This window comes from Zonotrichia albicollis, chromosome 6 (genome assembly GCF_047830755.1).
Source record: "Zonotrichia albicollis isolate bZonAlb1 chromosome 6, bZonAlb1.hap1, whole genome shotgun sequence".
In the NCBI taxonomy this organism is placed as follows: domain Eukaryota; kingdom Metazoa; phylum Chordata; class Aves; order Passeriformes; family Passerellidae; genus Zonotrichia; species Zonotrichia albicollis.
The window spans coordinates 2,026,447-2,048,264 of NC_133824.1; the positions used below are offsets into that span (position 1 = coordinate 2,026,447).

At 43.1% G+C, this 21,818-nt stretch overlaps 1 protein-coding gene across 4 annotated transcripts in view; it reads left to right on the forward strand.

The window, feature by feature from the left end:
• Nucleotides 1–223: 223 nt before the first annotated feature.
• The window catches only part of AKT1 (AKT serine/threonine kinase 1), a 79,168-nt gene continuing 57,573 nt past the window's right edge, over nt 224–21,818 (forward strand). Inside the window, exons 1-3 of one of the 4 annotated variants that reach the window (XM_074542268.1) lie at nt 661–795; nt 3,714–3,873; nt 7,251–7,425. In XM_074542268.1, coding sequence (XP_074398369.1) covers nt 7,380–7,425 — 46 coding nt within the window. In that variant the 5' untranslated portion in view covers nt 661–795; nt 3,714–3,873; nt 7,251–7,379. Of the gene's footprint in view, nt 365–654; nt 796–943; nt 1,085–3,713; nt 3,874–7,250; nt 7,426–21,818 lie in introns of those variants that run through there. The other 3 variants (XM_074542269.1, XM_005483298.4, XM_005483300.4) reach the window with 3 other exon arrangements.

Genomic DNA, 21,818 nt, shown 5'->3' on the forward strand with positions numbered 1-21,818 from the left:
TGATTGATTCTGTGAAATTGTCCATGCTCCAGGCAGCCGTTCACAGCCCGAGTCAGGGCAGGCCACATCCCTCCACTCCCGGGGCACAGCCTCCCCAGCGCTCTGCTCCGGGGCCGGGCCGGTGCCGGGGGAAGGGGGAACACCGGGCCGCCCGGGGCCAGGAAACGCCGCCCCCGGGGCCTGGGGCCGGGCCGGCGGGTGGGCGGAGGGGGCCGGGCTGGCGGGCGCTGCTCCGCCGCGCTGTGGGAGCTCGGAGGGTGGCGAGGCCACGAACTCCGTCCGGGGAGCGGCGCGGAGCGGAGCGGGGCGGCCCCTCGGCACGGGCGGGAAGCGGCGGCGGGACCGGGCGGTCGCTCCGCGGAGGGTGCGAGCGAGCGCCGCGGAGACGCGTGCGGGACGAGCCCGGCGCGGGCGGCGGGAGCGCGGCCCGGGGCTGCGGGGGGAGGCGGCGGCGGCGGAGCGAGGCGAGGCGAGGGGCGGCCTCGCAGGGCGGAGCGGCGGGGAAGGCGAGCCGGCAGCCGGAGCGGGTGTGCGAGCCCCACGGGCCGAGCGCCTACGAGAGGGGGAGGAGGAGCCGCCCCGCCGCCCGGGGATGGTGAGGAGGAGGCGGCGGCTGCCGGGAGCCCAGTGAGGCCTTCGCTCGGCGCCCGCCGCAGAGCCCGCCCGCCTCGCCGGCCGCCCCCTTCCCCCGCTCGCTCGCTGGCTCGCTCCCCCCCTTCCCTCCCCTTCCCCTGACTCCCTCCCCGGCTCCCTTCCCCTGCCGCCGCCGCCGCCTCCTCCCCGGGCTCCAGCCATGTAAGTGACCCGCTCCCCGGCTGGGAAGGGCTGGGGGAAGGAAGCGCCGGGGCCGGGGCCTGCTCGGCGCGGCCGCATTGTGCGGGGCCGGGAGGGAAGGGAAGGGCCGGGAAAGGGGGCGGCCGCTCTCCCTTCGCCTTCCCCGGGCGTGGGCTGCCCCGCCGGCCCCCGGGCACGGCCAGGCGGGGTGGGGGGCGAGGAGGCCCGGGCGGTAGGCGGCCCCGGCCGTCGGTCCGTGCTGCCGGCGGGCCCGGAGCGGACAGGAAGCTGTTGGCTCCCCGGGGATGCGGTGGGTGAGAGGGCGGCGGGGCGGGGGTCTCCCCTCGGGCCTGCCCCCGCCCCGGTCCCTGCGCGAGCATCCCCCGGGGAAACGGCGGTGGGGGCGGCTGGGGGGTGCCTTGTGATATTTCTTGTGATATTCCTGAAACAGCGGCGAGCAAAGTAGCCGAGGGCCCCCCATTTTCCCACCTTCCCCGCCCCCATTTTCTCCCCTTGTCTTCTGCGGCCGCGTTGTTCAGCCCAGCTCCGCTTTGCGGACCACTGAGTGTTTGCCGACGGGGGTGTGATTCCCTCCGTGGGCATTTCGCGTGTGTAGGTGGCTGTGCAGCGCTTGTGGACTTGATTTTTTTTGTCTTTCTTTTTTTTTTTTTTTTTTTTTTTTTTTTTTTGCAGTCGTGTTTTGCAGAGGTGTAGGGAGCTGTCTGCAGAGTCCCCCCCGCCCCCCCAGGTGAAGCAGTTGCCGAAATGTTCTTAGAGACTTGTAGGACTTGTATCTGTTTCTTTGTAAAACACATAATCAAGCATATAAACGTTCTGGTACTTTCAATTCATTTTACTGACAGGACGCTGTATCTGATGCAGATACAGCTTGCACCTTATTGGTGGTGTGTGCCTCCCCCCCCGGCCACCCCGGTGGGAAATATTTAACTGTTTTGCTTTGTTTTCCTACCACCTCTATCATGTAAGAAGCAAATCCATGATTTTCACTTGTTTGTTTCATTTATACCGCAGGAGGGATGTACATTTCAAAATACAGTTATAAAAGGGAGTTACTAACACTTAATGCTCAAGAGTATTTGTTTGCAGGTAAATAAATTTGACATACTGCACGACTAGTAATTACTTTCATGTAGTAGTTAGTTTCATGGTGACAGCCACAACATTTGTCTGACTTAGCAGATTTAAAGACACTGTGGAACTACCTTTGATTTTTTTTTTTTTTAAATAGTAGGGTTTATGTTGTGTGTGGTGTTTATAGAACTGTTTTTGGTGTGCAGCAGTGGTAAATCAAATTTAAGAATTGATCCAGTGTCCACAAGTCACTTTCAGCTCCAGTATTCACTTACGGTCTTATAAAAATGTTCTGTAAGTGATTACATTAACAATGAAATAGTTTCACAACTATCTTGATTTCTTTGGGGACTGAACCAAACTTCAGTTACAAATACTTTAAAATGGAATTTGATTAAATATATCTCAGGTTGGTAGCAGAGGTCCAGGCAGCACAGTTCTTAAATTATATGAGCATAAACTGTAAAAAGACTTGTCCTTGTTTGGGAACATAAAGGAGATTTTGTCTGGGTTGCAGAGGGGCTTATGAAGAAGTCACTTTTCTGCCATCACTCAGTTTTGAAATAGGTAGCTTAGTTTGTCCTATCAAACTGTTGTTGTGTTTGCAGCACAGACAGTTGGATGTCGTAACTGTGGCCCCTCACCTGAACAGCATTAACCTCCTGTCTATTGATCAGAGACAGGAGAGCACAAATATTTCAAATTGCAGTTTTGTAAACCTAGATTAGGCTAATAGATTGGGGAAAAAAAAGAGGGGGGGATGTGGCTGTAGAGATTTTTGTTTTCCAGTTGCCATTTTCCCCATAACTTAGTATCTGAGAATCCTTTGTGAACCTTGTGATCTGCTGCACTTGCTGCCATGAAATTCCAGTATGGATGTGGTGTCTTGGACACACAGAGCACACAGTAGCAAATACTGGTGGCCACACCTCAGTCGTGGCCCACAATGCCTTTTTGTAAGGGAAGCTAAGATGGTGGCACAACCTGGTCCTTCTAAGCTTCCTTGAAAGCTGTCTGCCCAGATTTGGTAACTGGGTCATGGTGCGAAGCTGCTGCCGGCTCAGAGGGCCTTGAGCGCGTTGGAATCGCTGCAGCTCCCGTGAAACAGCCGGGGCAGGATTTGCGTAAGGCAGGAGATGTACTTCACTGGTCAAAGCCTGGTGGGAACATCTATCTGTACGCTCCACTTGGAACGCTGGCTGGAGCCCAACTTTGTTGTGTCTGTGCTGTTTTGGTGCAGTTGGCTGTCAGCTGGCAGCTTGCACTGGGGAGAGAGGGAAGGTTGCTTGTGGCATCCCATGTAACGGGCCTGGACGCACCAGTCCGGCTCCCCTGTACCTCGTCTGCTCTCATGACAGTGTCATGTGGCCACAGTAGGCAAACTTGGGCGGCTGGATCCTGTTTTGCCTGGTCCTGCTGCTGTGCATTATGAGAACATGTAAGGATGTGCAGCACGTTTGGGCTCGGAGTGTCCTGGCAGAGTCAGGACTGTGCCACACCAGGGCAGTGGGCAGTGGTAGCTGGTTGTGTGACAGGCAGTGTTAGCCCAGGGGAATGCTTTTTTGTAATCTGCTTTCTGATCTGGGCTAACGAGTGCAGCCCAGACACAGTGTGACGTGCCAGGACTGAGGCTGGTGGGTCAGTCTCCCTTTAGTCCCTTGCTTGCTCTCCCTCATGAAGATGAGGTGATTACCATAGGTGCTCCTGCATCCCATAAGCTTAAGCCTCAGCTTAATGGAAGACTTCCTTTTCTTCCTGATTTGCTCTAGGGTGTGAATGGAAACAAATACAAACCTTTGCATTGGAAAGCGGACAGGAAGTACAGATTAATATTTCTATTTTCTTAGAGAAAAAAGAAGGTGAGGACAATGTATAGAAGAGAACGAGAGAAGGAGCTCTAACACGACTCTCCCAAATACGGAAAAGGTGGTTCTGCTCCACCTTCTGTTGGATGCTTGGTTTGACTGACTCCTTAAAGCAGGTTTCGTTGCTGCAGTGCCTACAGAAGTGAGTTATCTCGTTATTTATGAAGAACTTAATAACCTTTAAGGCATTAATATGTACGCAGAACCGGTGTCACCATGATACAATGCTGATGTCATGCCATTCATGATTTACAGCACTTCAGCTGCGTGAGGACTATTGCAGTGTTAAAAAAAGTATTACAGAAATGCATGTTGAAAAACAGGCAAAGGGAAGACTAAGAGAAAGACCAAGTTGTTTAGCTTTTGACAGTATTCAGTCCTGTGCAGACACAGACTGGAGCAGCCAGGTCATACTTACCTCAGATGCCCTCTCTTCACTGGGAACCATTCCTAGATGGCCATAAATGAGGACTGTAATCATTCCTTTTCTTTTTTTTTTCTTTTTCCCCTGTAAGGATTTTATGGAAAAGGAACTTTTTCTGGTTTACACATCTTCAGTAGTACATTGACCTATAGTTAACTTGCTCTTCTATTCCGAGAAATCACTCTTGCTTGCTGCCACTGTCTTCAATAACGTCTCTTACTAAAATAGATGTATTAGGCACAGCTTGAATGTGTGATTTAAAATACAGCAGATAGAGCAGGTTTGCTGCTGCTGGAGCTGTGCCTATGGACATCTTGTTAGACAGTGAGAAGGGATCCTCAGCTCTTCACATTGCAAATTAAAAATAGCTTAAGTTTCTCCATGTGGATAAGTGCTCTGACATGGCTGACTGAAGGACTGAGGTGGGACCCATGATGCAGGTTGGTGTCAGGAAGTGTTCAATGTTTTTCCACTTTGTTGTGCCATGGCTTCTTTACAAAACTCTCCACCCCCTTCACCACCCCTCTCCCCTGAAAGGAGGTGGGCAGGTAAAGACACATCCCTGAGAGCACGGCTTCAGTAGCAAGTGGGAAATGTTTCTTGGGTAGAACTGGTAGGGAAAAGGCAGTCCAAGCTGCATGGACTCCACAGAGAGTAGAAAAAATAGTCCCTCTGAACTTTGTATTTCTTTGTTGATCTGCTTTTTTTGGCTCTGTTGTCATTCAAATTTGGATTATTAAATGACAGTTGAGCTGATGACAAGCAGGAGGCTGCCAAATTGTAATCCTGACAAGTGTTAAAGCAGGAAAACCTGGAGTAAGTTAGCTGCAGATTGGAGAGTTATGGTCCTTCAAGCTTTTTTATGTTTTTAATAATAGCATTGCCCTTTCTACAGCCTAGTTTGTCTTGTAGCTTCCATTTTCATGTATGGTTGTTGGAAAGGATATTGATTGCTCAGTGCCTCTAAATGGTTGAATTCAGGATGCAGAGGTAGGATTGCGCAGTCCCTGCACCCTGTGTGACACAGAGTTAAAGCGCTAACTTTCACACCTGGGTGTTGCATTTCCATACTCAAGCTGTGATAATCTTGAGGGTTTTGTTCAACACTTTGCAAATTGCTCAAGCCTCTGACTGAGGTTTAGTCTCCTCTTGCCATCAGCAAGCAAGTCTAGCTTGCATGGCTGTTGTGCATTGTGCATGGCCATTTTGAAAGGAAAAAGCCTGCTGTGCTTGTCAGGTTCTATCCTAATTGCTCTGGAGCTCAAGGAGTTTGTTCCAAGGTATCTCTGGCAGCTGTGGATTACTGGTCTCTATTCTGCAGCATACAATGTTCTCATATTTATTTATGAAATTAGGAATTATTACATGTCACTTGTTCCAGTGTAATTTTTTGTGTGTCTTCACTCCCTCAGGCAAACATCTGTTTCACGGAGTTGATAATTCTAACTAGTGAGGTCGGCAAATTTGTAATTTAGAAAAAAAAATCCAAACTCACCTTGTTTCTGAGAGAACTTCAACATAAACTGTTAACTGGAAAAGCTGAGGAACAGTAACAAACAGTGTAGGTTCATAGGCAGAGTGTCAGGGGAGTGACCTCCTTTCTCAATCCATTTCTGCTGGCAGTGATGGAACTTCGGGCTCTGTGCTTTGAACACTGCCTGTTTCAGATCACTGGGATGTAGTACAAAGCCCTCTGCCCCTGCTGGGGTTTCAGTTCTAGGTTGGATTCATTTTGACCACCTGTTTTCTTCCATCCAGTGTTGTGTCTTAGTGAGTTATGGGGAATTAGTTGCTTTTTAATCTAGTTTGTGATGGATGGCTATCACCTGCAATGCTCAGAGATAATTGATGCACACGTGCCAAGTGCATGCAGAGATGGTATATATTTGTCAGGTGGGAGTGGGATGTCTCTGTGGTAGGTGAGAGACTCCAGTAAAAGCTGGGTCTTTGGTGGCAGTTTACAAATCCTGCTGGGTTTTGTTTTATTAAACTTGATGGTTACTGCTGGGAATTTGTCACCAGTTAGGTTTTTTGATCATTCAAATAATACCAAATTGGATGGCAGCATGGACACTTCAGCGTGCATAGAAGAAATAAAGAAAAACAGGGAATATTTGTACCACAAGGAGAAAAATAATCAGATTCAATTTAGAAAAATAATAAAAGTTAATGCATTTGGGAAGAGATTACATTCAGTGAGGGAGAGAAATGCACAGAATGTTTCTGTGGTAGTCAGCCACGAGCAAGGCGCATTTTCAATAAGAAATGGTAATCTTGAGCTGTTTAGAGAGGGATTTTGTCTCATAAAACAGAGGGGTAAAAGTCCCAGGTTGTGCTTGGGTATATTTCATTGTGAGAAAGGCAGCAGCAAACTGCAGTGCAGTTAAGGAAGAGCAATAAAATTGATCAGGGTGCTGTAAGGGCTGGTTTGGGATAACAGTAAGGTACGTGAGCTTATTTGTGGCTGTTTGTATACCTGTAGGAGAGGTAGAAGTTAGAAATATCAAAGTTAGAGAAGATACTTTTTGGGGAGTCAAGGAGATCTGAGTGGGATTAAGGGGATGATGCTGAAGGTAGGAAAATTGTGAGCAGGATAGGAATATTTACAGTCAGAGGTTTATCTCTAAGACACACTGTGTGCTGGTTAATAGACTATTATCAGGCTGTAAAGAAACCTTCCAGGAGTTGTTCTGGAAGTCTTCCTTACCAGGAAACATTGCAAACTGGTTTTTGTGATATTTCAGAATTTTTATTGTTGCTAAGAACAAGGTGGTGTTGCAGAGATGGAGGACTACTAGGGAAGGTCTTGAATCCACCTGTAATTCAGACAGCACCTGGTAGTGTTGTGAGTCTGTCCATGATCAGCCTACTCAGTGAAGAAGCAGGACTTTAGCAAACTTGTATTTTGGCACCTCTACCCGCCAAGATAAATTCTTGTGGAGAGCTAAGCCCTTGCTTAAGTTGTGTAATAATAATAGAACAGAAAAATCCCAAACCAGCAATGCAGCAATGAAAACTACTCCCTGTTGTACACATTGTTGTACATCTGCGACGTGCTTTGAAATGATGGTGTATTCTTCTTTTGATCCGTTTAGAAATAGCTGGAAAGGAGGAAAACGGAGGAGAAACCGTCATCCCTCTTGTGGAGCCTTCTGCTGGAGTTCAAGAATTCAGCTGAGTGATCTTTTGCCATAAACTGGTTTTCAAGAGACATTCCTGCCATTATGAATGAAGTAGCGATAGTGAAGGAAGGCTGGCTTCACAAACGAGGTGAGTGACTCTTCCCTTCTGGACAGTGAAATGACTCCAATCCCTCTAATCTGGTGTTTAGCAGCATGTCCTCAAATAATCCATTATTTTCCTGTTCATCCTAGTGGGAAACAGCACATGGGGAGCATGCCTGACTTTTTTTCAAGTGTTAGAAAATGCATGCATAAGGGGTTTTCTTGTGTGTGTGTGTGTTCATGTGTTCACCAAAAATTGGTGTCAACTGCTTTGAAAATGATGATAAAGGTAGCAAGTGAAGGAGATATTACTTAGAGTGCTAGAGGTTAAACTGTAGTAAATAATTTTGGTTTGTATGTAGGTCTGTAGCTTTCCTTTTTATGCTAGAAGGGACAATTAAGATGAATATTTTTGAACAGTGAAAAATATGCCTGTATTTTGTGAGCAGTTCTGTACTCTTGCAGAGACTTGCTAGAAAATGTGCTATTCTGTGTGTGTCTGAACTGCTCTGGGTACCAGTGTCCTGGACAGGAAGAATAGCCTTGAGTTTCTGCACTCTGTGCATTTTGGTTGTACCATGAACAACATTTGATTTTTATATAAAGTCTTTATTCTTGACAGAATGGCAAAACTGAAAAGACAGTCACATGTATGGTTAGGCTTTTTGCCTTCTTTTCTTCCCAAAACAGTGTGTTTGGGTTTTTTGGGGAGGTGTTCATTTTCTAGTACCACAGCATTGATCCTGTAGGGTATTACCTGTTCCTTTGTACTCTACTATTGTTTCTTGGAAAGGAGAGAGCAGTGTTAGGTACTTTCCATGATAGTGTCTCTTTTTTGGACCAAAACCAGGATCTGTGTGCTCCAGCAGTAGGGAAACTCACATGGTTCTGCAGACTCAGGATATTTCTAGAGGGTTTGCAACAACTTGCCTGAAGGTGCAAAGGTATATCATAATTATTTATGGAAGAAATTTGAAATGCATTATCATAACCTTGGTAAAGGCTGGTGGTTCTTTGGCAACAATAAGAAATATCTAGGAATTTAGAAAGCATGTTGATAATGTGTATTTAACAGGGTGGAAGTGTACATTTCTAACAATAGGATATGCAGTATAGTTGAGCAGATTGATGCTTGATGTACAAATGTTTTGTTTGGGTTTTTTTAGAGGGGTGTGTGGGATTTTTTTTTTGTTCCGGTTTATTTCAGTTGGAAACACCTTTGCACTCATTAGCTTAAGTAGCTCATTCAGTAATTCTGGTGTGCCCAGGCTGCTTTGTTCTGACAAAGTATTTGAGAAATATTCTGTGTTTGGATTAAATAGAAGAAAGAAACACAGAATTATACTTCCCATTTATGAATCTAGAAGCTCTTCAAATCAGAGATTTTTTTTTTTTTCTTTTTTTAGTTTTAAACAGTGTTTTCAGGCTGAGGGTTTTTGGTCATCTGTTGTTGCAATTCTTCCTGTGCTTACCTGTAATTTAAAAAAAAATCTGTTATTTTGAGGAGCACTGCACAAAAATCTGAGGGAGAAACATTTATTTTAACCAGCATGGAAAAGGCATTGTCAGGATGATTCAGAGGCACATGTGTCTGAAACTTTTCAACAATCGTGTTGTATTTCAAGTTTGTCTGTGTTTAGTTTTGGGAACTGAATTTTTGTTGTTTCTAGGATTACAATAAAACTACTTTCGAGTAAGGAGACCTCTGGAGGAGGTCTTAGTAAAAGATGCCCAGATCTCCGGATTTTTTTTGTTATTTTAAAATTGCCTTAGAGAAACAGATTATTATCTGTGATGGATTGCTGATAATATTATGATGAGATTACGTGCTGAGCACATTCCAATTTTCAAAATGTTGCTCTGCATGTTCCGCATATTTGATGCTGCAAATTTGTGCCTAAACTCCTAAACTGTTAAACATACCTTGGCATTTTTTGGATGCCAGGTTTCCTAATCTTTTTAACCTGTTTCCCAGTGTCCTTTTGCCCTCTTGGTATGTGCAGGACACCTATTTCATTCCAGTCCATTGGCTTTGCAACTGTTAATTTGGTGTTGTCCTCGTGAGGAGGTTTTTAGAAAGCAATGCTCTATTTTCTCTTCAGCCTGCTGGTGTCAGCCCTGGGAATCTCTTGGTTTTTGTAGCTGTTCAGGGATGAGTTGACAAATTCAGTTCATTTGGCTCTGTCTTTGCTGGGGAGTAACTTATCCACTCTTTGTATGCATGTGTTTTGTTAAACATCTTTTTTTTTTTTTTAATAGTCTACATTTATTACCAGACACTATCAGTTTGCTGGCTCTGCTAGATTAAGTGCTTCAACCACAGGATGTTTCCAAAACTGATGTCTGATATGGTGAGCTTCTGAAGTCAAGGCATAAACAATAATTAGTGCAGGGAGGGACTGCTAAAGGGGGGATTTCAGATATAAGAAACATATATGTGTGTGTGTATATGTATATGTGTGTATGTAAATATATATATATATATAATATTTTAGATCATTTATAAAATCAAAATTTGCACTGCATGTGCACTTTCAAGATCCTAAGGTTTTCCACATGCAAATATATTAGGTAGTGACTGGCTAAAATCCAGATTGGGCAATGATGCTCTCTGAGCCTAACGTTCCCCATAGCTTTGGTTGGATTTGGTGTCTCTTACAGTTCCTGTCCTGAGCAGTCAAACAGCATGGCTGCGTGCAGTTCAACAGTTGCCACATCTCACCCCAGCAGTGGCTTAATTTTGGTGGTTTTAATGATTTGTGTATGTATAAATCAGGCTGCAAAGTGCTCTGGAGCCCTTCTGGATGGCAGGTGTAAGTCAGCATAAAGCCATCATTAGCAGGAGCAGGTGTTTCGGCCTGGCAGGGAAGTAGCAGGGCTTTCTAGAACTGCCTATTTGTTTTCTTCTGTCAGCATGCTTTACATTTATGTTTTTGTTTCCAAGATTAAAAATACAAATGGAGAAATGAAATTCAACATTGCTGCCTGACCGAGAGCTCTTGGCAGTTCTCTAAGTCAGTCACTGAAGGAAGCTCCACTTCCAGTTTGTGCAGGGGCCAGTTGTGTCCATGACATGTCTAACCTCAACCAGGCAGAAATAAAAGAATTCATGAATGAACTTTGCCCTCCCCATCCCTTTCCCCATTGGTGCTGTTACTCACATCCCAGCAAGGACAGGCTCCTGTGTGTATACCTGCATGGCTGGACTGTTCCAGCACACTGGTGGGAGCTGTGAAGGAGCTCAGGCTTGGCTTGGTGCATCCAGCCTGTGTGTGCAGCCCCTGCTTGTGTGACACTGAGCGTTTGTTTAGTGGGAAAGGATGGGGGAAATGGTTCGATGCAGAGGTGCTGTAATTGTGATTGAATATGAGGAGAGAAGGAGAAAATTATCTGCCCAAATTGCTGCTTGTTGAACTCTGAGATTATAGGTTTTCTGAATGTATGTCATGAGGATCCTTAATTTTGGTTGTGTGTGGGGAACTTTTTGGAGAACAGAGGTGTGCCCAAGTGTATTTTGCTTGCTTTACTGATCCATTTTAAAGATCTCATTGGATTTCTTGCATCTTGCTGCTCTTGTCCCTGTTTATAAAGGTCCTTCTATTGTTTTCAGTCTTCATCCTGTTTTTTTTTTTTTTTTAAAGTCTTTCTGCATGGCTAACAAAGAGGGGATTGTGTGTTTTGATACTCTGTCATCTCTGTCCTCCCTAGTATGTCCGGTTTTCTTATTAGGGCATAAACTTGTATGAAAAAAGGAGTCTTTTGGAGGCAGGGAAAGAGGAGGAGGGAAAAAGACACACTGACATTTGAAAAAGGAAATTGAAAAATCTCCATTTCTCAGTCTGAGAAATCAGAAGCAATTATAAGGAGCTGGAGAGACTTGTGTATTCATCCATTAATATTTAGCAGGAAATGCAGAGCTATTTTGTTTTTAAATAGCATATTAACACCACATAGTAATTTTAACCATGAAAACCATAACATGTCCTCCAAATGCCATTTTTTATGGACTTCAGGCGGGTAAAACTATTTGACTGATGGAGTCTGTAGCTTACAAACTGATCAAATCTAATAGAGGCCTTAAAAATGAGAAATAATACATAAGATGCCTACTGCACTTCTGGATATAATACCTTTTTTTTTAATTTTGGTTAAAGAATTATTTCTGTAATGAATGGAGTGATACAGACAACCTAATAAATAACAAGTGGCCCATTGTGATTTTGCTTGCTATAGCTTCATTGCATAAAGGGGATGCAAGATCCGTATGTAAAATACAAACCAGGACTAAAATGCTGATTGTTGCTCTTTTTAACTTTCCCTAGCAGAATAGCACAGATGGTGAACTTTACCTTTGTTATTTGGAGCACAGGTTCGTACTTCCAGTATTCTGTTAGTGTGAATCAAAAGAGGATTTTACAAGACATGACCAGATGTATTTTTAAGCCAGGGAGTCTGGTGTTGCTGTTGTTCTTCACCTCTTCTTCTCTCTTTTCTTATCTCACCATGTTCCCTACCTCTTTTTCTGTGTGTGTGTGTGTGTGTTTTATTTTGGGGTGTTTTTTTGTTCTTACCTTGGCTTCTGTCTGTCCCTGGGATGTAGTGATGCACTGTCTTGGTGACCTGTGTAGTCAGAACCTTTGAGGTTCAGGTTAGTTCAAGGATCGTCTGCCTTTCATGGCATTTCAAAGAATGGCTGTGGCACCTGATGCAAAGGATCCTCAGAGCCATCTGAAAAGATGCCAGCTACAGAGGGCACAGCTGCTTCAGGGGGGAATGGAAAGGTAAGAAACAAGATAGGGACTGAACAAAAAACTGAGTGGGGCTGAATGAAGAATGGAGTGGGGAAGTTGTGACAGAGGAAAAGCTGATGCTGTTTCTAGAACTGAAGGGCTGGGTTTATAGGGAAATCTGTTGCTCTTCTTGTTGGAAACAAAAGATAAGCTGTGTCAGTTTGTGGTTTTCCTTGTGTGTCTCTTTTTTTCAACACAAGGGGCAATAGTTTTGCAATTCTAGCTCTTGGTTGCTTTCATTTTGCTTGTCCTGTTCTGGGAAAAGGGGACTGGGGAGGAACCAGGAAATTGTCAACTAATAAATCTGACCTTGGTGGTAGGCAAGATGCTAGAGACATTAAGAAAGGATGAGATCACAAAACATCTGGAGAAATATGAGCTGATAATGGCTAGTCAGCTAGACTTTTGGAGGGTAATCTCATCTGATGGAATTATTTGTGGAGTGATCATAGGAAACAGGCTGGGTCCAGTGTACTGTAAAAAGTTTGCTCTGGATGACAGGGGAAGTCAGAAACTGAGAATCAGCTGGTGCAGTGTAACTGTACTGTGCTTCATCTTTGGAAGAGCTGGTGTAGCCTAGAAATGGCTCATCTTCCTTTCACAGAGCAGACTACTTGTCTTGGAGTGTTTCTGTTACTTTCCAGCAACCTTTCAGAAAACTGTCTTCCAGAACATTTTTGCATGAAACCCTTTCTTTATTCTGCAGCTTCACATTTTTGAAGGGTGACATCCAAATGTTTCTTTCTTCAGTAAAAATTATTTCCAAAAAGTCTTTATTCTAACATTTTCACAAAACACTTTCAGTTCTTTAGAGAAGTGATGCTGGGTTAGATGTGTTTTTCATTGATTGTAAACTGACTGGAGCTTACTTGGAAGTGAGACTGAGCACTCTGTCTTTGAATGGCAAAGAGGAAGAGCTGGGATGTTGATGCCCAGGTTATTTATGTCAATCCTGGAAGTTTACTTTCATATTCTGTTTTATTGCACATCAGAAGCGAAACAAACTAGGTCTCAATTTTATCTCCAAAAGCGGGGTAGCGTCATAGATTAATGTTACTTGTTATTAAAAGGGATTTGAGAATGAGGGATCTAGGACGTTGCAAGCCCTGTAAAAGCAAGCCTAGGAATGCATGATACAGTGGATCATACAGAAAGTGCCTGTATTGGCTTTGATTTTCTTTTTCATGGTTCCTTCCTTTTCAGAAAGGGAAAGGTAGGCCTCTGAAAAAGAAAAAAAAAGCTCTCCATGTTTTCTGTTCTTTTTTTCTCTCAGTAGGCATATTGAGAAGTCATCAGGTTTGGATGTAGGAAGAAAGAAGTACTGAGTATGCTATTTTGAGGTAAAGAGAAAGGAAGAGAGCAAGCTTGCTTATTCCTGCAGAGGTGGTTTCAGGCAAGGTGCTGTGCCATGCATTTAAGATTTGGCGCCTTGTCCTCACTTGGAAATGTCTTCCCCTACAGCCCCTGTGTGGATGCCAGAAGGTTCCTTCCCTTCCAGCTGGTGCTGCTGCCACTGTGTAAGCACTGTCAGCTGCACTCCTTGTCTTTGCCTGTGCCTTCCCCTGCCCAAACTTGCTCCTGGTTATCCCTTGTAGCCTGAGATTCTGCCATCTGGAAAAGTTGGTGAGGACTTTGATGCTCTAAGAGCAGTACATGGTGACATGAGGTCTCTCTCTTTTCATACACTTTCTGTGTCACTGATAATTCTCTTCAAATCTGGAGTCAGATTCATTTGGGAAACAGACCTTGATATCTGTTGGGGAAAAAGAAAAGGATTTGCTTAATAGCTCAACGTTTAATTTTAATGTATTTTAAAAGAGAGAGCATTGTAAAAACTAAATACTTGTCAGCTGTTTGGGGTTTTCCCCATTTTACATATTGGAGTAACTGATTTACAAAGAAAAAAATTAGTTAAGCCTTATTTAAAAGTCATCTCTCATGGGGGAAGACAGAGGAGGGATTATTATTTTCAGATGCATTATGTTGTAGGTACAATATGCTTCTTAAAGGGGGAACAAAAACCAGGAAACTATGTGAGGAAAGAGGAAGAAAAAGAATGGAGAAAGAAAAGCACCATATTAGGTGTGAAGTAGTGTGTTTTTGTGAGAAATATTTACTGCAGCTGAAAGGGGGAAATAATGAGGGCTGACTTTGAGTGCAGTTGGTAAGCATGCTACAGACCTCTGGGGTTATTCTCCCACCTCTTCAAGCTGAGCCAAAAATGTGAAAAAGATAGCTGGTCAAATAACATTGTGAAATTTGTCAGTTTATTCAAAAGTGCATGGTCATATTTGAGGACAGCTGAGGTAAACAATCATCACAGACTGTGGGCACTCAGTTACTGTTTCCCCTGAGCCTCTTGGGTAAGTTGGGAGAGCATGTTTTGAAGTGCTGTCCAAAACCCAGGCCTTTGGTGAACTGCATGTAGAAATAGACTTTGGAGTCAGTGGTTCTGTGCATGGTGCAGTGGTATTTCATGCTCTTAATGAGACTGAGGGCAGCATCTGAGTAATTTATGGGGCTGTCAAATGAGTCTCCTCTGCCTGGGCTTTACTAATGGTCTCCTAATGAGAACCACAGGATAAGCATGCCAGGAAAGTGGGCTTTGTGTTGGTGGTGAACCAGAGCCTTCACAGGAGATACCTGTTTTGGGAGGGAGCTCCAGCCTTGGAATGGCTGGGGTTGGAAGAGACCTTGGAAGATGATCTAGTCCAGCCCTTGTGTCAGAGGCAGGCACACCTTGCCCTAGCTAGACCATGTTGCTCAAAGCCCTCTCCAAGCTGGCCTTGGACAGTTTTGGGGATGGGACATTGACAGCTTCACTGGGCTGCCTGTGCCAGTGCCTCACCACCTTCAGAGTGAAGAATTTCTTTACTAAATATTACATAGTCTAAATCTACTCTCCTATATTTTAGAACCGTAACCTGTCACAATAGACCCTGATAGAAAGCCTCTCAGTCTTTCTGTCCTCAGTATGTATAAAAAGTGAGCAGTAAGGTCTCTCCAGAGCATCCTCTTTTCAGGCTGAACAGCCCCAAACTCTCTGAGCCTGTCTCCATAGGAGAAGTCTTCAAGACAAGCATTATTTGCTGATGGAGACTCAAGAGGTTGACACTGGTGTGCCCTGAAGTGAACTTCAGGTGCTGATGGAGGTCAGGCTGCTTACAGCAATTGCTACTAATTCTCAAATTTTAAGTGCAGCCCTTATGTTTATGTTGGCTTTATAAATCAGTTCCCACCTGTAGAAGTCCCAAGGTTTTGAAAGTTTTGCCTGGTTTTCTTCCTGAAGCAGAGAAGCTTGCTAGTCCTCATGAGATTGAGAAAAATTGGAGAAGATAAACAAAGTGCCTGCTTCATGGTTTAGACTAAGCAGAACAAAAAGGGCTGTTTAATGACTTGTCAGAAAAAAAGCTCAAAAAATAGAGGATTTGAAATAATTTGTAGTGTGTTCTTTTGTTTTTCTGGCCTCCCAGCCTTGCCCTGCTATTTCTGCAATTGTGTCAGAGGGTTTGGGGATCACAGAGCACATCCTGATTACACTTCAGAATGCAGGCAATATGAAAAAATAAATTTCTGATTACCTGCAAGATGCTTGACAGGTCTAATTGTTAATAGAAACATAGAAATGAAACTGTATTTGAACTGCTTTTTTTATGTATCAAATTCCTAAAATAAATCTTAAGATTCAAGAGAAAAAATACTGAGTTAAAATTTTGCTGTATCTTCCTGTACAAGCCTTTTTATGTGCCATATTACAAATGACAACATATTGCTGCTTTGTGCAGAGTGCTGGAGTTAAACTGGTGTGGAAAATATTTGCACTGAGTAGGGTTTATGCCCAGAATTACAAGACTGCACACAATTCTGTGTATTTTTGGTTTTATGCCTACATTGGAGCTTCTCAGTTGGAGTATCAGTAAATAGTTACACCCTTGAACAACCTGTTAAGCAGCTCAAAATCCATTGCCAGGCCTCTGCAGAGTGGGAATACAGCTTTTTATTTGCTGGTTGCTTTTCAGGGGCTTCCAGGCATGGATTGTCTGGGCTCATGTTTTTACATGTCATGTGTATCCCTGAGCCTGTCTGTGGTCAATAAACCATCTATAAATAGCAATCATTTAACTAACTGAAATGTAATGTAGATTTTTCTTTGTCTTGTTTTATTATTTTTAACTTTTGATCATCCAGTCTCTTTGCCTTCCTGTGCTCATTAAGCAGAATTTTGGGAAAATTGGGAACACCAAGGAATAATTCAGAACTCAAATGTGTAGTTGCATGGATTTAGCTGTATTAGATGTTTATTATTCTATTGGAAGTTTATGCATAGAGCAGTCTGGAATCCAGTTGTGATTATCTGTGGTGGCAATGCTGGTTGTAGGATTTGGAAGTAGTTTTCTCTAGGTGGACTTTGATTTCTGGGCAGAGGATATGACTCCTATGCCAGTATAAATTCACTGATGAAGTAATTTTATGGGAAGTGGTCTTCGTGCTTCTGGGGTAATGTATTGAGAAGACCACATTTCAAATCATCATGGGTTTTTTTCCATAATTTTTTTTAAAAGAAATCCTACCTTTTTACATGGTTGTTCCTTAAAAAATGGTTTATCTGCTTTAGTCATAGAGTGGATTGAGGTGAAATGGACCTTAGAGATCATATAATACAACCTCCCTGCCATGGACAGGAACATCTTCCACTAGATCAGGTTGCTCAAAGCCCCATCCAAACTGGTCTGGCACACTTCTAGGGATGGGATAGTCACAGCTTCTCTGGGCAGCTCATTCTGGTGCCTCACCACCCTCAGCCTAAGGAATTTCCAACCTCATCTTATCTAAATGTTTTCTCTTATTTTGAAACCGTTCTCTGTTGTCCTGTCACTGTCTGCCTGTGTAAGAAGTCACTCTCTTTAATCTCTCTTAAAAAATGAAATTGATTACTTTAATACTGTCTTTGGTGATATTTTTCAGACAGTGGAAGAGTAGTGTAATATTTGACCTTTTCTATTTGGAGTTTTCTTTGCATCAGGGATAGCTGTAAATCTGGTCTTCTTTTCTGATGTAGGTGTATTTTTACTCTAGCAGGAACATTTGAAAGGTATATAACTGATGTATCTCCTGATGTAGAAGTCAAAATTGCCTTATCACTTGCATGATAAGAAAAGCATTTATTCTAAATAAGAATTAGGTGAAAATTGCGTTTTCATTTGTGGAAAACCACTGCAAACTTCCTGGCAACAACCTCCAGCTGACTTGCAGTATCTCTGTATTGCCTATTGCACACTTGTGACAGTTTGTGTTGTTTCTGCTGAAGTTTAGCCTGTAAAGTCAAGATATCTTCATCTGAGAGATGGGAAGATGGTTAAATTACATCATCATGGAAGAATAGCAGCATACTTAGCTTTAAAGCCATTCACGACTACATTGGCACCCCTTTGTTATACAGTGTAGCTGAAAACGAACTGCAGCAATAATGAACCAATCCATCTAAATCACAGCAGCTGAACAACTGACTGTTCTATCTCAAAATGCAAATGCTTTGTGCAGAATGGATTTAATTGTAAATGTTTGCTTAGTAGGGAATATGAGCCTTTTAGTTTGTGACAATAATTGTGAATACAAAGACCCGCAGAATTTTAGGGTTTACATAGCTTGTCCCTGTTCTCATAACAATATTTCAAAGTCACTTTTTTAAAATGTACCAGTTGGCTTTTTTCTAGCCAGTGAATAGAACTCTAAATGCCCAATCTCCAAGTGGTGTTTTGGAAACTGAAGGATAAATTTAGCTCTATGTACTTTGATCAGGCAGAATTTTCTGTTATATTTCTTTCAAATCTATGCTAGAGCTTTTATGTAGCTTCAGATAATAAGAGGGAAAAAATGCTGACTTTCAGAGCTTGAATTTGTTTTGCTGTGCAGAAATGCCAAGTGTAACTTAGAGTATTAAGCATTTTCTTTGAGATTCTAGTAAGGTGCCTCTCAATCAATTAAAAGGTTACTGTGAGGAATTTCTTTTGTAGTCAAACTAACAAGCAAAACCCCTCTGTATTAAAATCTTCATTCTTTGTTAAATTCCTGAAGCCTGACCGCTTGAGTGCAGCTCAAGAGGGTGAATCTCTCTCACTGATTTGAATGAATTAAAATAAAAGCAGCATTGTCATTTTGGGAAAGGAAAAAGCTTACTGAGCTTCATCAAAAAAAGCAAGAAAGCAGGAATACCTGCCTCCAGGCTGTTCTTAGGTGTATCTTTGTAAGGAAAAACAGATATAACTTGGAAAACAGACACACAAAATGTGCCTGTTTATGCTTCTGTTGGCATTTTGTGTGTTCTTTAATAGCCTTCACATGTGGATTAGTCCTTGTGGAAAAAAAAAAGGCAACCAAGCCCCCTGAAGAATAGGCCTTTGTGACACTGGAGAAGTTTACTGTGCCAAAGTTATGGTAAGAATTTGTAAATTTTGGCTGCTGAAGTACTTCCTTCCCCTGCTATGTTTTTATGTTGGAAACTTGTAAGTGTGGAATAGAGGGTGTTTTTTGGTTTGAGTTGTTTTTTTTTTTTTTAATGACAATGCAAACATTCATTTCACAAACTAAACCGCCCGTTCACATGACACTGCTGCTGTATATAAACACCCTGTTGATCTTGTTCTGCAGAAGTGTTTGTTGGGCTTCCTGAGTCATACGGAAATGCTCCCCTGCTCCTCTTGCTGCTGTGCTGTGCACTTGGGCTCTGTCTGCTCAGATTTAGTTTCCAAATGTATGTCCCTGAAATGTATGTTTTTTCTTGGAACAGGGTCTTCAAAGTTGGGATGTTTTCCTGTTCCTCATTTCTCTCTAAAATTTTTCATTCTGCTATCTCAGGAACAGGTTTTGACTTAATTAAAGTGGAACCTATTGAGAAGACGTTTGGTGCTTCGTAGTTGCAAACCTCTCTTCCTCTTATACGTGATGTTGTTTCTTCACACAGATCTTAGTTTGTGGCAGGCAATAACTCAGGCTGAAAGAGCTGTGCAGAGCACACAGGCCCAAGAGGATGCTGCTGGCTGCACTGCCAGGTGAGCCTTCCTGGCAGCCTGGGATGCAGTGTGCAACACAGTTGACTTCACAGGGGTTCTCTGGAGCAACCAAGGGCAGAATTAGAGTCCAGGGCTAGACTGTCATGGTGACAAAATATTTAGAAAACATTTTCTTGCTTGAAACAAAAGCTTGGATTGTGCAACACAAAGTACTGTCCCAGTGTAATAAACGATGCTGTGTATTTTTAAAGGGTTCTGTGTGTTCCCTGACTGTCAGCTCTTGCCAGATTCAGCATGTTCAGGTAAAATGAGGCATTTTTAATCCAGACTCTTGCGTTTACAAGCTGGGTTAATTGTCACCCTTCATGCAGTGGGGTTGCAAAGATGTGGCAGCCAAATGTGACCTCACATTTTGAACACAGTGGGACATCCCTGTTAAAGACAGATGCAGTGGAGCAGTGTCCTCCCTTCAGCCATAGTGGCACAGCTGCATTAAGATCTGTTGCTTAAAACTTACACCTTGTAATTGGCCTAGACTGATTTGATTTCTTATGTGCTCTGTGACTAGACCTGGTGATTGCTTTTATTGGGTTAGAATGTGCTGCTCTTGCTGCAGTAGGAACTTTTTGTTCTGTAGGTGTTTCATCCTTCCGTAATAACTCATGTAACTTTCTTTTTGTTAATGCCTGAGGTTTTGTGCTGCCCCAGCCTTACCAATATCTACACTCTGACTTCACTCTGACAACAGAAGCCACAGGTCTAAAGTGTCTGTAAAAGATTTTTCATTGGGAATAATATAAAATGATTTTAAGATGAGCAAACCTATGAGAACAGAATGAAGACTGCTTGCCAGCCATGCACAGTTCAGTTCAGCACACTGCACCATTTGGCATTAATGCATATTTTTCCCAGTCTAGTCTGTGTTTCCTGGGTAATATCAGTTGTAATTTCAGAGAGAGCATGATTTTACATGTATCCCGCCTTCTCTGCCTAGAGCAGCAGGTGGCCAGATTTCTTTCTGAAAAATAGTGGCTTGTCTCAGCTCTAAGCAGATCAGCTGCAGAGACTTTTTTAATCTTCTAAGTTCCTGTAGTTGTTGGACTGTACTGTTATTCTTGAAAGTGGAAAACAGAAGCAAAACATGGAGGGGGGGAATATACTTTTCTAAGGTTTGCATCATCTTGCATCTTTGTATGCTTGTCATGTAACCATGTCCCATTCAGAGTGCTGCTCTGAACAGAGCAGAGCTCCTTCTTTAGGCTGCTGCTTTGTCCCTACCACTAGTTCCTCTGTTGCATTGAGCTACAAAACCAGCTGCTTTTGCTTTTCATACCTATTTGTACCATCTCTAATTTGCTATTAAGATGTTAACTTCTGCCTCCCCTTAGCCTAGCATGTGTCTATACTGTGACTGCAACGTAGAGGCAAGCAAGCAGTTTTTCCTGCTTTCTCTTGTGCTACCCTTTCACACTTGGGAATTGGTCCCTGTAAACAGCTGCAGTGCTGCTTTATTATCCTCTTCAAAAGCTCTGGCTCCTTGTGTTGCTTATAAAAGGCCCCAATGAACTTGTAATGTGTGTGTACTGAGACTGCTGTTCCCAGCAATGCCCAGTATCGGTCCCCTTTTTGTGTGTGTCTGTCTGGCTTTCCATTGTCCCTGTCCTGTGACAGTCAGCTCCCAGAACAGGGACTGTCTCCTTGTTCCATGTGTACAGCAGGTGGCTCAGATCCAGATGTGTATCTGAAGTTGCTATGTACTGCAGTAACACAAATCATTGTTACAGAAAAGCTGCATCTAAAATAGGGGAGAAAAATTCAGATACACTGTAATAAGTTTGAAGTACTTTTAAGGGTTGGGGTTTGGGTTTGTTTTTTTTATTAATCCTCTGACTTGTTACTGGTAGGATTATGCAAAAAATAGGTATGTATGAAGTTCTCTTCACATTTTAAGAAACCTTTCCTATGGCCAAGGGAAAGCTTTGTTCTTGGGAGCTGCTCCAGGCTACTAGGAATGGGCTACTTCATAACAGCTCTTGCTGGTTTCTTGGAGAGGTTTGTTTATTCCTGTGAATAGAGTGGGTGTGCTTATGGCAAAACCTCATGTTTCTGGAGACTTTGCTCTTTTCAGGCATTATTTTAGAAATGGAATGACACACAACAGGATGTGTGGTGGTAAATACATGTTCATGCTTCAGGGCCCATGCATACCTTTGTGACCATGTACAATCCTGTGCTTTTTCTCTCATCATTCATGTGGTGAAATAAACCAACGGAGGAACAGTGGATTCATTTCTCCTTTTTATGCCCAGAACACACAGAGAATGTATTGATACTCGTCTTTCTGTTGACTCATAGAATGCTCAGGCCAGTTATTGGAGGTAAGGAGATAAAAATGAGGACACTTGCCCATGCAGGCTTGAGATTTATTCCTCAAATTTGATTTGAAAATTTCAATTTGACAAAATTGCATCTGTTCTATTTCTTGTGTTTGTATGGTTTTTAATTCTGAGTTACCTACATGCAGTATTAGTGCTAGGAATTCTCTTACAGCATTCTCAGTGGTCCCACTTTGGGTAGGGGGATCAGACCAGATCACCTCAAATGGCTCTTTTTAACAAAGTATTCTGTGGTTCTTGACC